The 15,290-nt window shown below is 46.6% G+C and overlaps 1 protein-coding gene across 4 annotated transcripts in view; it reads right to left on the bottom strand.

The window, feature by feature from the left end:
- Positions 1-15,290, bottom strand: part of robo1 (roundabout, axon guidance receptor, homolog 1 (Drosophila)) — a 544,530-nt gene that overhangs the window by 130,061 nt on the left and 399,179 nt on the right. For all 4 annotated transcript variants that reach the window (XM_036964909.1, XM_036964911.1, XM_036964908.1 and 1 more), the window contains one exon: positions 12,646-12,803. In XM_036964909.1, coding sequence (XP_036820804.1) covers positions 12,646-12,803 — 158 coding nt within the window. The remainder of the gene's footprint in view (positions 1-12,645; positions 12,804-15,290) is intronic.

Genomic DNA, 15,290 nt, shown 5'->3' with positions numbered 1-15,290 from the left:
AGACAAGAAGAACAAAAGAATGCGCACGCGCATGCGCGCACATACACACACACACTCACACACACACACACACACACACACACACACACACACACACACACACACACACACACACACACGCACACACACACACACACACACACACTCTCTCTCTCTCTCTCTCTCTCTCTCTCTCTCTCTCTCTAAAAGTTGTGTTTTGTGTCCAGGACCAGGTGACCGTGATGGCTGTTATTTCCCAGGGCTTTGATTACAGGCAAGGGGGTTGCTTTGTTCTCGGGCACTGGGTGAGGCAGCCGGCCCCTCTCAGGTCCTTGTCAGGCCCCCAGCCCCTCTCTGACAGCCATGCCAGTCAGAGTAGCAGCACACAATAGAAGGGGGAACCACTGATCTACCTGTTCCAAGGGGGCTTAAGGGTTTAAGGGTTACACACCTCTGCCCACAAGCCGGAAGACTCCGGACCCCCACCCCCAGGCCTGTAACAGATCCCTTCATTAGACTGAGGTGTGTGTGTAGGTGTTTAGGTGTGTGTGTGTGTGTGTGTGTGTGTAGGTGTTTAGGTGTGTGTGTGTAGGTGTTTAGGTGTGTGTGTGTGTGCGTTGGGGGTGTGTGTACATAGGGAGGAGTTGAAGGGGGTAGTCCCACACAGCTTGCGAAAGAGCCCCAAACCTGCTGCCTTTCACTGGCTGACTTCTGTCAAACACACTGCTACACATGTATTCAATTTATGACACACCATGTAACATCTCACTAAATCTAATTTACTGTGGTCAACACTCCATGTGTGCCTACGCTCTGCACTGTAGGTGATCTAAAAACGGGTATGACTGGCATGTGGAGAACAGAGCCTCACTTTTATTATGACACAGCAGCCTAATGAAGAGTGACACCTTGTTCATTAGCAAAACAATCCACATGACATCTGCTAGGTAGGGGAATGACAGGTTCTAAGAACAGGGGAATATAGAAAAAGAATGTCAGAAGGTTCTCAGTGGAACAACCCAACCCATCACATCGATGTTATGTGGTCTAACAGTTCATCTGGGAGGAGTAGAGACAGGGAGAGGTCGTCTAAACGCCACAACCCTCCAATTTAACTAAGCCAGCCAGAGGAAAGACAAGGCTCCTCCAGGGACACCTCACCTCCACCCTACTCCCTCACCGGACACATTCCTCTGGGTTCTGAGGCATTCAGGGGCCCCTCACGCCCTCACTGCTAGTTTAATATGAATCATTAAAAAAGCCTTTAAATAGAAGACAAGGTGAAGTGAGAGGAAGGGTAATGAAAAGGGTCACACTGGCACTATAGAGACCCAGAGAGTGTGAACTGTCATTATGTTACTGTTTGTTTGAGGGACGGCTTAACAGCTAAAGCAGCTAAACCACTCACAAAGGCCCAAGGTCAGGCCAGGTCAGACCGCGCAGGGCAGGGAGAGGGAGGTGGACTGGAGGTCCCATAGGTCTTCGACATGAGGATCCACTTCAGGGCCAAAGCACTCAGGTTTCCCACCTCAGTGTGGAGGTGGCACTTCACCATTCTGCTCAGGCATATTTGAAGGGCCCAGTCTGAATGGAAAGGCCTTCCTTTCTCTCTGCACCTCTCTGTGTCTCTGCACCTCTGTGTCTCTGTGTCTATCACCTCCACAACACAGGTGGCTGCTGAAGGCAGCAACAATCTGACCATTATCCTCCATCACAGGATGGCTCTATCCCAACAACATCTCTGTCTCCCGTCATTTGGTAATGCTGATAGTGTGAAACCCCATTCAGCACATGTTGTGGTGGCATTCATGCTGCATTTCATTTTCCAGGCTGTTAATCACTCTCAACTACTAAACAAAGGAAGGAGAAGACAACACACAGCATGTCTGCAGTCTGTCCCAATGCTGACTGATTCCCTCCACACACCAACATCGGTTAAGTTCAGCCTGAAACTGTTGAGCTGGATGCCTTTTTGTTCAGTTCCATTATCAAGGCCCTCAACACCCTGAACAGACCTGTTGTGCACAGGAGTTACAAATGCCTCCATCTGCTCTCAGCGGAGTAGTGGTTTGACAAGAAAAAGACACTTGCTGTCGTCTGTCTATTGACTGGCGGCTGTGTCGTCACAGGAGGAGAAGCCAGGGAGCAGGGCTAACATAGATAGGAGAAGCCAGGGGGCAGGGCTAACATAGATAGGAGAAGCCAGGGGGCAGGGCTAACATAGATAGGAGAAGCCAGGGGGCAGGGCTAACATAGATAGGAGAAGCCAGGGGGCAGGGCTAACATAGATAGGAGAAGCCAGGGGGCAGGGCTAACATAGATAGTAGGAGCCATGGATGATAGGGTTAACATAGATAGGAGAAGCCAGGGGGCAGGACTAACATATATAGGAGAAGCCAGGGAGCAGGGCTAACATAGATAGGAGAAGCCAAGGGGCAGGGCTAACATAGATAGTAGGAGCCATGGATGATAGGGTTAACATAGATAGTAGGAGCCATGGATGATAGGGTTAACATAGATAGGAGAAGCCAGGGGGCAGGGCTAACATAGATAGGAGAAGCCAGGGGGCAGGACTAACATAGATAGGAGAAGCCAGGGGGCAGGCCTAACATAGATAGGAGAAGCCAGGGGGCAGGGCTAACATAGATAGGAGAAGCCAGGGGGCAGGACTAACATAGATAGGAGAAGCCAGGGGGCAGGGCTAACATAGATAGGAGAAGCCAGGGGGCAGGGCTAACATAGATAGTAGGAGCCAGGGATGATAGGTTTAACATAGATAGGAGAAGCCAGGGGGCAGGGCTAACATAGATAGGAGAAGCCAGGGGGCAGGGCTAACATAGATAGGAGAAGCCAGGGGCAGGGCTAACATAGATAGGAGAAGCCAGGGATGACAGGGTTAACATAGATAGTAGGAGCCAGGGATGATAGGGTTAACATAGATAGGAGAAGCCAGGGGGCAGGGCTAACATAGATAGGAGAAGCCAGGGGCAGGGCTAACATAGATAGGAGAAGCCAGGGATGACAGGGTTAACATAGATAGTAGGAGCCAGGGATGATAGGGTTAACATAGATAGGAGAAGCCAGGGGGCAGGGCTAACATAGATAGGAGAATCCAGGGATGACAGGGCTAACATAGACAGGAGGAGACAGGGAAGACAGTGTTAACATAGATTGGAGGAGCCAGGGATGACAGGGCTAACATAGACAGGAGGAGACAGGGAAGACAGTGTTAACATAGATAGGAGGAGCCAGGGATGACAGGGCTAACATAGACAGGAGGAGACAGGGAAGACAGTGTTAACATAGACAGGAGGAGCCAGGGATGACAGGGCTAACATAGACAGGAGGAGACAGGGAAGACAGTGTTAACATAGATAGGAGGAGCCAGGGGGCATGGCTAACATAGACAGGAGGAGCCAAGGCCAGCTGCTCTTTTCTCTTCGTCTCTGAGAGTCTCTAACTCTCTGGTGTTTATTAGCCTCCCACTTTTCATGTCTCTCATTTTTAACTCACACTCATCACATCCCAGCCCATCCCAGTCCAGCCCATCGCCGCCCATCCCAGTCCAGCCCATTCCATCCCAGCCCATCCCAGTCCAGCCCATTCCATCCCATTCCAGCCCATTCCATCCCATCCCAGACCATCCCAGTCCAGCCCATCGCCGCCCATCCCAGTCCAGCCCATTCCATCCCATTCAAGCCCATTCCATCCCATCCCAGACCATCCCAGTCCAGCCCATTCCATCCCAGCCCAACCCATCCCAGTCCAGCCCATCCCAGTCTAGCCCATTCCATCCCATCCCATCCCAGTCCAGCCCATTCCATTCCATCTCATCCCATCCCAGCCCATCCCAGCCCATCCCAGTCTAGCCCATCCCAGCCTATCCCAGTCTAGCCCATCGCCGCCCATCCCAGTCCAGCCCATCCCAGCCTATCCCAGTCCAACCCATACCATACCATACCATCCCATCCCAACCCAGCCCATCCCAGTCCAGCCCATTCCATCCCATCCCAGTCCAACCCATTCCATCCCAGCCCATCCCAGCCCAGCCCATCCCAGTCCAGCCCATTCTATCCCATCCCAGCCCATCCCAGCCTTTCGCATCCCAGCCCATCCCATCCCAGTCCAGCCCATCCCATCCCAGCCCACCCCAGTCCAACCCATTCCATCCCAGCCCATCCCACACACTGTGACGCATCCCAGCCCAGCCCATCCCAGTCCAGCCCATTCCATCCCATCCCAGCCCATCCCATCCCAGTCCAGCCCATCCCAGCCGATCCCACACACTGTGACGCAGCCCTCTTAAAATACAGCACCGCGCATTGCTCTGCTTTCGATTGGCATTCACATATCGGCCCATCCAGTCTCCCATCTGTCAGCACAGTCCATTACACATGGATGGTCCTGGTGTATGTGTAGAGCTGTTTTTAGTCATTCTGTGAGTCCTCGTCCTACCCAGGCACTTTAAAGGAAGGAACACATCCCACACTGCACTGTTAAATCTCTCCCTAACCAGACAGGTGCTGTGCGTTGTAATTCCCTCCCAAGGCCCAGCTCTGCAGAATACCGGCTATGGACAGCAACAGTCACTGAGCCTGTGTTTACAGCAAATACTGGTTTACACTAATATTTCACACATCACTGCAAAAAATCGAAAACACAACACAGAGAGGATGTTGTTGTACAAACAGCTTATAAACAGCAGGGCTAGCAAAATGTGTTCTGTTTAAACAGAGTGAAACCTCATTATGGGAAAGGCCATGTGTAGGTAGGGCAGTTATACACAGCTATGATCACTGGACAGTTATACACAGCTATGATCACTGGACAGTTATACACAGCTATGATCACTGACAGTTATACACAGCTATGATCACTGACAGTTATACACAGCTATGATCACTGGACAGTTATACACAGCTATGATCATTGACAGTTATACACAGCTATGATCACTGACAGTTATACACAGCTACGATCACTGACAGTTATACACAGCTATGATCACTGGACAGTTATACACAACTATGATCACTGGACAGTTATACACAGCTATGATCACTGGACAGTTATACACAGCTATGATCACTGACAGTTATACACAGCTATGATCACTGACAGTTATACACAGCTATGATCACTGACAGTTATACACAGCTATGATCACTGGATAGTTATACACAGCTATGATCACTGACAGTTATACACAGCTATGATCACTGGACAGTTATACACAGCTATGATCACTGGACAGTTATACACAGCTATGATCACTGACAGTTATACACAGCTATGATCACTGACAGTTATACACAGCTATGATCACTGACAGTTATACACAGCTATGATCACTGGACAGTTATACACAGCTATGATCACTGACAGTTATACACAGCTATGATCACTGACAGTTATACACAGCTATGATCACTGACAGTTATACACAGCTATGATCACTGACAGTTATACACAGCTATGATCACTGACAGTTATACACAGCTATGATCACTGGATAGTTATACACAGCTATGATCACTGACAGTTATACACAGCTATGATCACTGGATAGTTATACACAGCTATGATCACTGACAGTTATACACAGCTATGATCACTGGATAGTTATACACAGCTATGATCACTGACAGTTATACACAGCTATGATCACTGGACAGTTATACACAGCTATGATCACTGGACAGTTATACACAGCTATGATCACTGACAGTTATACACAGCTATGATCACTGACAGTTATACACAGCTATGATCACTGACAGTTATACACAGCTATGATCACTGGACAGTTATACACAGCTATGATCACTGGACAGTTATACACAGCTATGATCACTGGACAGTTATACACAGCTATGATCACTGACAGTTATACACAGCTATGATCACTGACAGTTATACACAGCTATGATCACTGACAGTTATACACAGCTATGATCACTGGACAGTTATACACAGCTATGATCACTGACAGTTATACACAGCTATGAATACTGAGCAGTAATACGCACCTGCTCCGCTCTGTCCTCAAACCACCTCTCCAGAGCCTCTGATTGATGAGGTTATTGTTTCCAGGTTGTTGAACAGTGTGTGTGTGTGTGTGTGTGTGTGTGTGTGTGTGTGTGTGTGTGTGTGTGTGTGTGTGTGTGTGTGTGTGTGTGTGTGTGTGTGTGTGTGTGTGTGTGTGTGTGTGTGTGTGTGTGTGTCAGCCTGAATGAGCCTGAGAGTGAGTGTGTAGCTGGGACAGGGTCAGGGGAGGGGCATTATGGGCCAGGTGTCTGTGAGTGAAGCAACCCTGATGACAGGAGAGAGCAGGCTTTGTTCTCAAACAGGGATTAATGACAGGTCCCAACAAAGTTACAGTGGTGCACAGACACACGAGCACACACACGCACGCACACAAACACACACAACACACACAAACATGACACACAAGCGCACACACACACAAAACACACACGCACACAAACATGTTTTGCACACGCAACCACAGCCAATAAACTGTCTCCAAGGTTGATGCAGAGTCTGTGTGCTTATCAGTAACTGCTGGCTGAATTCAGAGAAATATATGATTTGATTCAATTTCCACTAGATTATGCTCTTTCAATTATGCTGTGAAACTGCCAGGCACTTCTTATTTAATCTTCCCCCAGTGCAACTAGCGGGTTTCTGAGGGGCGGGGGATGGGCTCTCACGCTGTTTATCAGTTAGACCTGTGAATAAATAGACCAACACCCCAAGCCAGTGTTCAGCCATGTCAATAGTGCTGAACACATTCATGGCTGGGTGTTCTGGGCTGAGAATGAAGCTGTATAAGGTGTATGTAACAGAAACAACCCAGAGAAGAACACAGTGTCATGATAACGTACAGAGTAGGAAAATGCTTCTAATTACAGCTAATTGTCTTTAAGTAAACATAGTTACAACTTGCTGTTAACTGTCCTAATCATACCATACTGAAACATTGGCCTTCCTGATCTCTTCAGGGCCTGGCTAATCATCCTTATTGATATTTTCCTTAGCCTGGCTAATCATCCTTAGTGATCTCTTCAGGGCCTGGCTAATCATCCTTAGTGATCTCTTCAGGGCCTGGCTAATCATCCTTATTGATATTTTCCTTAGCCTGGCTAATCATCCTTAGTGATCTCTTCAGGGCCTGGCTAATCATCCTTACTGATCCCTTCAGGGCCTGGCTAATCATCCTTACTGATCTCTTCATGGCCTGGCTAATCATCCTTAGTGATCTCTTCAGGGCCTGGCTAATCATCCTTATTGATATTTTCCGTAGCCTGGCTAATCATCCTTATTGATCTCTTCCTTAGCCTGGCTAATCATCCTTACTGATCTCTTCAGGGCCTGGCTAATCATCCTTACTGATCCCTTCAGGGCCTGGCTAATCATCCTTATTGATATTTTCCTTAGCCTGGCTAATCATCCTTACTGATCTCTTCAGGGCCTGGCTAATCATCCTTACTGATCCCTTCAGGGCCTGGCTAATCATCCTTATTGATATTTTCCTTAGCCTGGCTAATCATCCTTAGTGATCTCTTCAGGGCCTGGCTAATCATCCTTATTGATATTTTCCTTAGCCTGGCTAATCATCCTTAGTGATCTCTTCAGGGCCTGGCTAATCATCCTTATTGATATTTTCCTTAGCCTGGCTAATCATCCTTAGTGATCTCTTCAGGGCCTGGCTAATCATCCTTATTGATCTCTTCCTTAGCCTGGCTAATCATCCTTACTGATCTCTTCATGGCCTGGCTAATCATCCTTAGTGATCTCTTCAGGGCCTGGCTAATCATCCTTATTGATATTTTCCTTAGCCTGGCTAATCATCCTTACTGATCTCTTCATGGCCTGGCTAATCATCCTTAGTGATCTCTTCAGGGCCTGGCTAATCATCCTTATTGATATTTTCCTTAGCCTGGCTAATCATCCTTAGTGATCTCTTCAGGGCCTGGCTAATCATCCTTATTGATCTCTTCCTTAGCCTGGCTAATCATCCTTACTGATCTCTTCATGGCCTGGCTAATCATCCTTACTGATCCCTTCAGGGCCTGGCTAATCATCCTTACTGATCTCTTCAGGGCCTGGCTAATCATCCTTACTGATCCCTTCAGGGCCTGGCTAATCATCCTTACTTATCTCTTCAGTGCCTGGCTAATCATCCTTACTGATCCCATCAGGGCCTGGCTAATCATCCTTACTGATCTCTTCAGGGCCTGGCTAATCATCCTTACTGATCCCATCAGGGCCTGGCCAATCATCCTTACTGATCCCTTCGGGGCCTGGCCAATCATCCTTGCTGATCCCTTCAGGTCTTACTGATCCCTTCAGGGCTTACTGAACCCTTCAGGGCCTGGTTAATCATCCTTACTGATCCCTCCAGGGCCTGGTAAATCATCAGCCTACTGGCCAAATGTTCAATGTGATATTGTTGGCAGATGGTAGAAACTGAAGAGCTAGTTAAACATGAGTCAACATCTGATCATAACCAACACAGACCTATGCTTTAACTATCCTCTTCTCTGTCCATCCCTATCAAACCAAGATGGCGTAGCAGTCGGACATGTGTTTGTCTTGTCCCGTGTAAAAAAAAGAAGGTTTTATTTCATCTTCATTTAACCAGCTAGGCTAGTTGAGAACAACTTCTCATTTACAACTGCGACCTGGCCAAGATAAAGCAAAGCAGTGTGACACAGACAACAACACAGAGTTACACATGGGATAAACAAACATGCAGTCAATAATACAAAATAAAAATGGGTGGGTGATGCTATGGTGACCAGTGAGCTGAGATAAGGTGGGGCTTTGCCTAGCAAAGACTTATAGACGACCTGGAGCCAGTGGGTTTGGCGATGAATATGAAGCGAGGGCCAGCCAATAAGAGCATACAGGTCGCAGTGGTGGGTAGTATATGGGGCTTTGGTGACAAAAAGGATGGCATCCAATTTGCTGAGTAGAGTGTTGGAGGCTATTCTGTAAATGACATCACTGAAGTCAAGGATCGGTAGGATGGTCAATTTTACGAGGGTATGTTTGACAGCATGAGTGAAGGAGGCTTTGTTGCGAAATAGGAAGCCGATTCTAGATTTAATTTGGATTGGAGATGCTTAATGTGAGTCTGGAAGGAGAGTTTACAGTCTAGCCAGACACCTATGTATTTGTAGTTGTCCACATATTCTAAGTCAGTGATGTCATTTACAAAATAGCCTCCAACACTCTACTCAGCTCATTGGTCACCATAGCAACACCCACCCGTAGCACGTGCTCCAGGAGGTATATTTCACTGGTCATCCCCAAAGCCAACACCTCTTTGGCCGCCTTTCCTTACAGTTCTCTGCTGCCAATGACTGGAATGAATTACAAAACTAACTGAAGCTGGAGACTTATATCTCCCTCACTAACTGTAAGCATCAGCTGTCAGAGCAGCTTACCAATCACTGTGCCTGCACACAGCCCATCTGTAAATAGCCCACCCAACTACCTCATCCCCATATTGTGATTTTAAGTTTTTGCTCTATTATTCCCCCAGTATCTCTACTTGCACATCATCATCTGCACATCTATCACTCCCGTGTTTAATTGCTATATTGTTAATGTTTTGCCACTACGGCCTATTTTTTGAATACCGATTACATTTGCACACACTGTATATAGATTTTTCTATTGTGTTATTAATTGTACGTTTGTTTATCCCATGTGTAACTCTGTGTTGTTGTTTTTGTCGCACTGCTTTACTTTATCTTGGCCAGGTCGCAGTTGTGAATGAGAACTTGTTCTTACCTTGCCTACCTGGTTAAATAAAGGTGTTCTCAACTGGCCTACCTGCTTAAATAGGTGAAATAAAAAATGCAAATAAAGTGACTGAAGCTCCATCCACCCTACACACTCAGCCAGTCAGAGATATCAAATAAAGTGACTGAAGCTCCATCCACCCTACACACTCAGCCAGTCAGAGATATCAAATAAAGTGACTGAAGCTCCATCCACCCTACACACTCAGCCAGTCAGAGATATCAAATAAAGTGACTGAAGCTCCATCCACCCTACACACTCAGCCAGTCAGAGATATCAAATAAAGTGACTGAAGCTCCATCCACCCTACACACTCAGCCAGTCAGAGATATCAAATAAAGTGACTGAAGCTCCATCCACCCTACACACTCAGCCAGTCAGAGATATCAAATAAAGTGACTGAAGCTCCATCCACCCTACACACTCAGCCAGTCAGAGATATCAAATAAAGTGACTGAAGCTCCATCCACCCTACACACTCAGCCAGTCAGAGATATCAAATAAAGTGACTGAAGCTCCATCCACCCTACACACTCAGCCAGTCAGAGATATCAAATAAAGTGACTGAAGCTCCATCCACCCTACACACTCAGCCAGTCAGAGATATCAAATAAAGTGACTGAAGCTCCATCCACCCTACACACTCAGCCAGTCAGAGATATCAAATAAAGTGACTGAAGCTCCATCCACCCTACACACTCAGCCAGTCAGAGATATCAAATAAAGTGACTGAAGCTCCATCCACCCTACACACTCAGCCAGTCAGAGATATCAAATAAAGTGACTGAAGCTCCATCCACCCTACACACTCAGCCAGTCAGAGATATCAAATAAAGTGACTGAAGCTCCATCCACCCTACACACTCAGCCAGTCAGAGATATCAAATAAAGTGACTGAAGCTCCATCCACCCTACACACTCAGCCAGTCAGAGATATCAAATAAAGTGACTGAAGCTCCATCCACCCTACACACTCAGCCAGTCAGAGATATCAAATAAAGTGACTGAAGCTCCATCCACCCTACACACTCAGCCAGTCAGAGATATCAAATAAAGTGACTGAAGCTCCATCCACCCTACACACTCAGCCAGTCAGAGATATCAAATAAAGTGACTGAAGCTCCATCCACCCTACACACTCAGCCAGTCAGAGATATCAAATAAAGTGACTGAAGCTCCATCCACCCTACACACTCAGCCAGTCAGAGATATCAAATAAAGTGACTGAAGCTCCATCCACCCTACACACTCAGCCAGTCAGAGATATCAAATAAAGTGACTGAAGCTCCATCCACCCTACACACTCAGCCAGTCAGAGATATCAAATAAAGTGACTGAAGCTCCATCCACCCTACACACTCAGCCAGTCAGAGATATCAAATAAAGTGACTGAAGCTCCATCCACCCTACACACTCAGCCAGTCAGAGATATCAAATAAAGTGACTGAAGCTCCATCCACCCTACACACTCAGCCAGTCAGAGATATCAAATAAAGTGACTGAAGCTCCATCCACCCTACACACTCAGCCAGTCAGAGATATCAAATAAAGTGACTGAAGCTCCATCCACCCTACACACTCAGCCAGTCAGAGATATCAAATAAAGTGACTGAAGCTCCATCCACCCTACACACTCAGCCAGTCAGAGATATCAAATAAAGTGACTGAAGCTCCATCCACCCTACACACTCAGCCAGTCAGAGATATCAAATAAAGTGACTGAAGCTCCATCCACCCTACACACTCAGCCAGTCAGAGATATCAAATAAAGTGACTGAAGCTCCATCCACCCTACACACTCAGCCAGTCAGAGATATCAAATAAAGTGACTGAAGCTCCATCCACCCTACACACTCAGCCAGTCAGAGATATCAAATAAAGTGACTGAAGCTCCATCCACCCTACACACTCAGCCAGTCAGAGATATCAAATAAAGTGACTGAAGCTCCATCCACCCTACACACTCAGCCAGTCAGAGATATCAAATAAAGTGACTGAAGCTCCATCCACCCTACACACTCAGCCAGTCAGAGATATCAAATAAAGTGACTGAAGCTCCATCCACCCTACACACTCAGCCAGTCAGAGATATCAAATAAAGTGACTGAAGCTCCATCCACCCTACACACTCAGCCAGTCAGAGATATCAAATAAAGTGACTGAAGCTCCATCCACCCTACACACTCAGCCAGTCAGAGATATCAAATAAAGTGACTGAAGCTCCATCCACCCTACACACTCAGCCAGTCAGAGATATCAAACACACAATCACTTTCTCCAGCACATACTGAAACTACCTATAGGGAAAGTGCAGATAGGTATATGGTGGAGGCAGTAGGCCCATCAAGGTCAGCTCTCTACTGCTCTACTCAGCAGCAGCATGGGGGTGATTGATACTGCTGATCCCTTCACTACACTCTGAAATAAAACACACTAATTGGTGGCTGGCCTCGAATGCTGTATAAATCAGATATAGAGGGAGCGTTCCCACTCCCTCTGTGCTGCAGAGACCAACTTTCCTCTTTTTCACAAACTTTTTCATTTCATCATAGTAGTGAGTGTTTGTTCTACTGGCTGATGTTACTCAGCAGGATCCTAATCAATGGTCTGCTGCTTGACTAATGAACCAAGACTAATTCTGGGTCTTTCACATTAAATGTTACAACAACTGCAGTCTGCTCATTTGGAGTTATACATCGCTATTGGTGAAACAACAGGGGCCAAATCAATCAATGTGAGGTTTAAACAAACATTGATATAGTATCAAATACTTTGATGAACATAACTGCACAATCTCACTCACACATGCAAAACACACACATATACACACATATAAGCAGTTCCACTCACAGTGATTCGTTCATCTCTGTCATCAATGTTGGCTCCGTCCTTCTTCCAGGATATGCTAGGTTCAGGATGCCCGCGAGGGGGCATACACTCTAGGACTGCAGGCTCACCCGCTGCCACCATTATATCAGCAGGGTTCTGTCTGAAGTCATCACGTAGTACTGCAGAAAGAGAGGAAGAGAAAGGGTTAACGTGAGGCCGGCACTGGCAGAGATTAGCTTTGACACAAAGGGCATAATAACACCAAAACCAGCCACTCCAGTTAGACAGGAACGTAGATATGACATGCATTGTGTCATCTACAGACCACAACACTGATCTACAGCAACAACATAATGACAAGAGGAAACCGCCACAGTGTTACCATAGCCTATAATTGGGGACTGTCACCGATCCGTCACAACGTGGACAAGGCCGCAGTGACCACTTCTATCAGAGTGGACTATAAATAACCAGGGATTGTCATACCACGATTGGCTGGACCACTGGCCACAGCATGTGCGTCATACACCTACCCACAAGGCCTTGTTGACAATGTGCTCTATACCAAGGGTGATATTATGCATCCACACATGAAAATGGCTTTGACCAACCATCTCCCCTCTTTATCACATCACACTGTCATGGGGGACATGGGGTATAAGACATGCCTCCGAACACACACATCATCCCCTCCTCATCGCCCCTTCATCACATATCGCTTTCACTTCCTGTTTATACCTATAACTCTGACAGTGGCTAATGTATTGTGTAGTTGCATTGCAACTCGTCAACAGGTATTCCCACCACCTTTGGACAGGATTTCCATCTGTATTGATTTTCTGTAATGTAAAAATATACCACTCCCATCGCTGGAATCAAACCCACTCTTATAAACAGTCAGAGACGCATTTTCCCAGATAAAAGGCCCATTAGTATGGGGTTATAGAAGCCGTCTGTCTAATAGATAAGGACAACAGGGCCGAACTAATGTGACAGAGGGACATGGCGTTTTACGGGAACAAATGATCTCATTCAGCCTGACTACAACATCATAGTACCGCAGCATCATATAAACACTACGGACATTAGAGACAGTGTTCTTTATCTAGAATGAAGAGAACACAAACCACATACTATACTCTACAAAGTGCACTACTTTTGACTAGAGTTCTCATGAAAAGTAGTGCACTAAGGACTCTATGAAATGTATACCCCAGTAACTCAGTCCAGTAACAATTTGGGAAAGTATGTCACAGCAGTATTGTAAAAGCTGAGAGGCAGGATGGTTGTGGGTTGCTATCAGAGGGTCAGAGCCTAGCTAATTCCTCTCTGCCTCCACAGCGGTAGTGTTGAAGATAAACTGGAGAGATTTACGAGAGGACAGAAGGTAATGAAAAACCAACAACCCTCCATCTATAGACGGCGTGCCAGTAATCACTTTCCCAGCTCGGGTGTATCTGTCTGTACACACAGAAAAAATATGTTCTCATAAACTAAAGGCTGAAATCCTAGTCAGCCTCAAGTACGCAAGGTCGACACAATGTGTGTCTATGTATGACAGTGTTTATGAGTGTTTATGCATGTGAGCAATGCATGTGTGTGTACGTGTCTTTACTCATGTGAAGGTGTGTGTGTGTATGTGTGTTTGTCTGTGTGTGAGCATGTGTATGCACACATGTGAATGTGTGTGTGTGTGTATGTGTGTTTGTCTGTGTGTGAGCATGTGTATGCACACATGTGAAGGTGTGTGTATGTGTGTTTGTCTGTGTGTGAGCATGTGTATGCACACATGTGAAGGTGTGTGTATGTGTGTTTGTCTGTGTGTGAGCATGTGTATGCACACATGTGAATGTGTGTGTGGAATATGACCTTCTCCTCTCCACTATCTCATTGTCTCACTCCCCTAAACCTGCTCCTAGTCATCAAGGTGCACCTCCTCCACCTCCCAACTCCTATAATTGGGGACTGTCACCGATCCATCACAACGTGGACATGGCCGCAGTGACCACTTCTATCAGAGTAGACTATAAATAACCAGGGATTGTCATACCAAGATTCTCTGGACCACCGGCCACAGCATGTGTGTCATACACCTACCCACAAGGCCTTGTTGACAATGTGCTCTATACCAAGGGTGATAGCGTGCATCCACATGAGACGTGTGCAGAGAGTGTGGAGGCAACTCCCTCTAAACATGCTTCTAGTCACCTCCTACACCTCCCTCCGCCCCACACAGATCAAAGACAGGCTCACACCAGGAAACCCCAACCTCCTGAAAGCCAACAAAATCCGTTAAGCACTTAATTGGCCATCGCTGCACCAAGCTGAGATACCCCTCTCTCTCTCTGCCTGCCTCTTGTAACTTCCCAGCATGAGGGAGTGGGTTTATGTACGGCAGAGTGGAGGGGAACCCAATCCCCCTGTAGGAAATGGCTTTAAGAGGGAGATCTATAGGAAGTAATGGTTTCTCCAGGTTTCTCTAGCTAATCAGACCCAACACCTTGTCACGTACAGCAGCAGAACACTGTATGACCCCCATCACAATGCAGGTCTCCATATGTGCTTTACCTGACTCTAAAGCAATGGGATTTGTGTTTTTCTTATCTCTTGTTGCTAGGCAGAAACATTGTAATAACAACATGACATCCTCCATGGAAATGCAGATG

Source organism: Oncorhynchus mykiss, chromosome 27, assembly GCF_013265735.2.
Source record: "Oncorhynchus mykiss isolate Arlee chromosome 27, USDA_OmykA_1.1, whole genome shotgun sequence".
NCBI lineage: Eukaryota > Metazoa > Chordata > Actinopteri > Salmoniformes > Salmonidae > Oncorhynchus > Oncorhynchus mykiss.
This window is presented reverse-complemented; position numbering and strand designations above follow the sequence as displayed.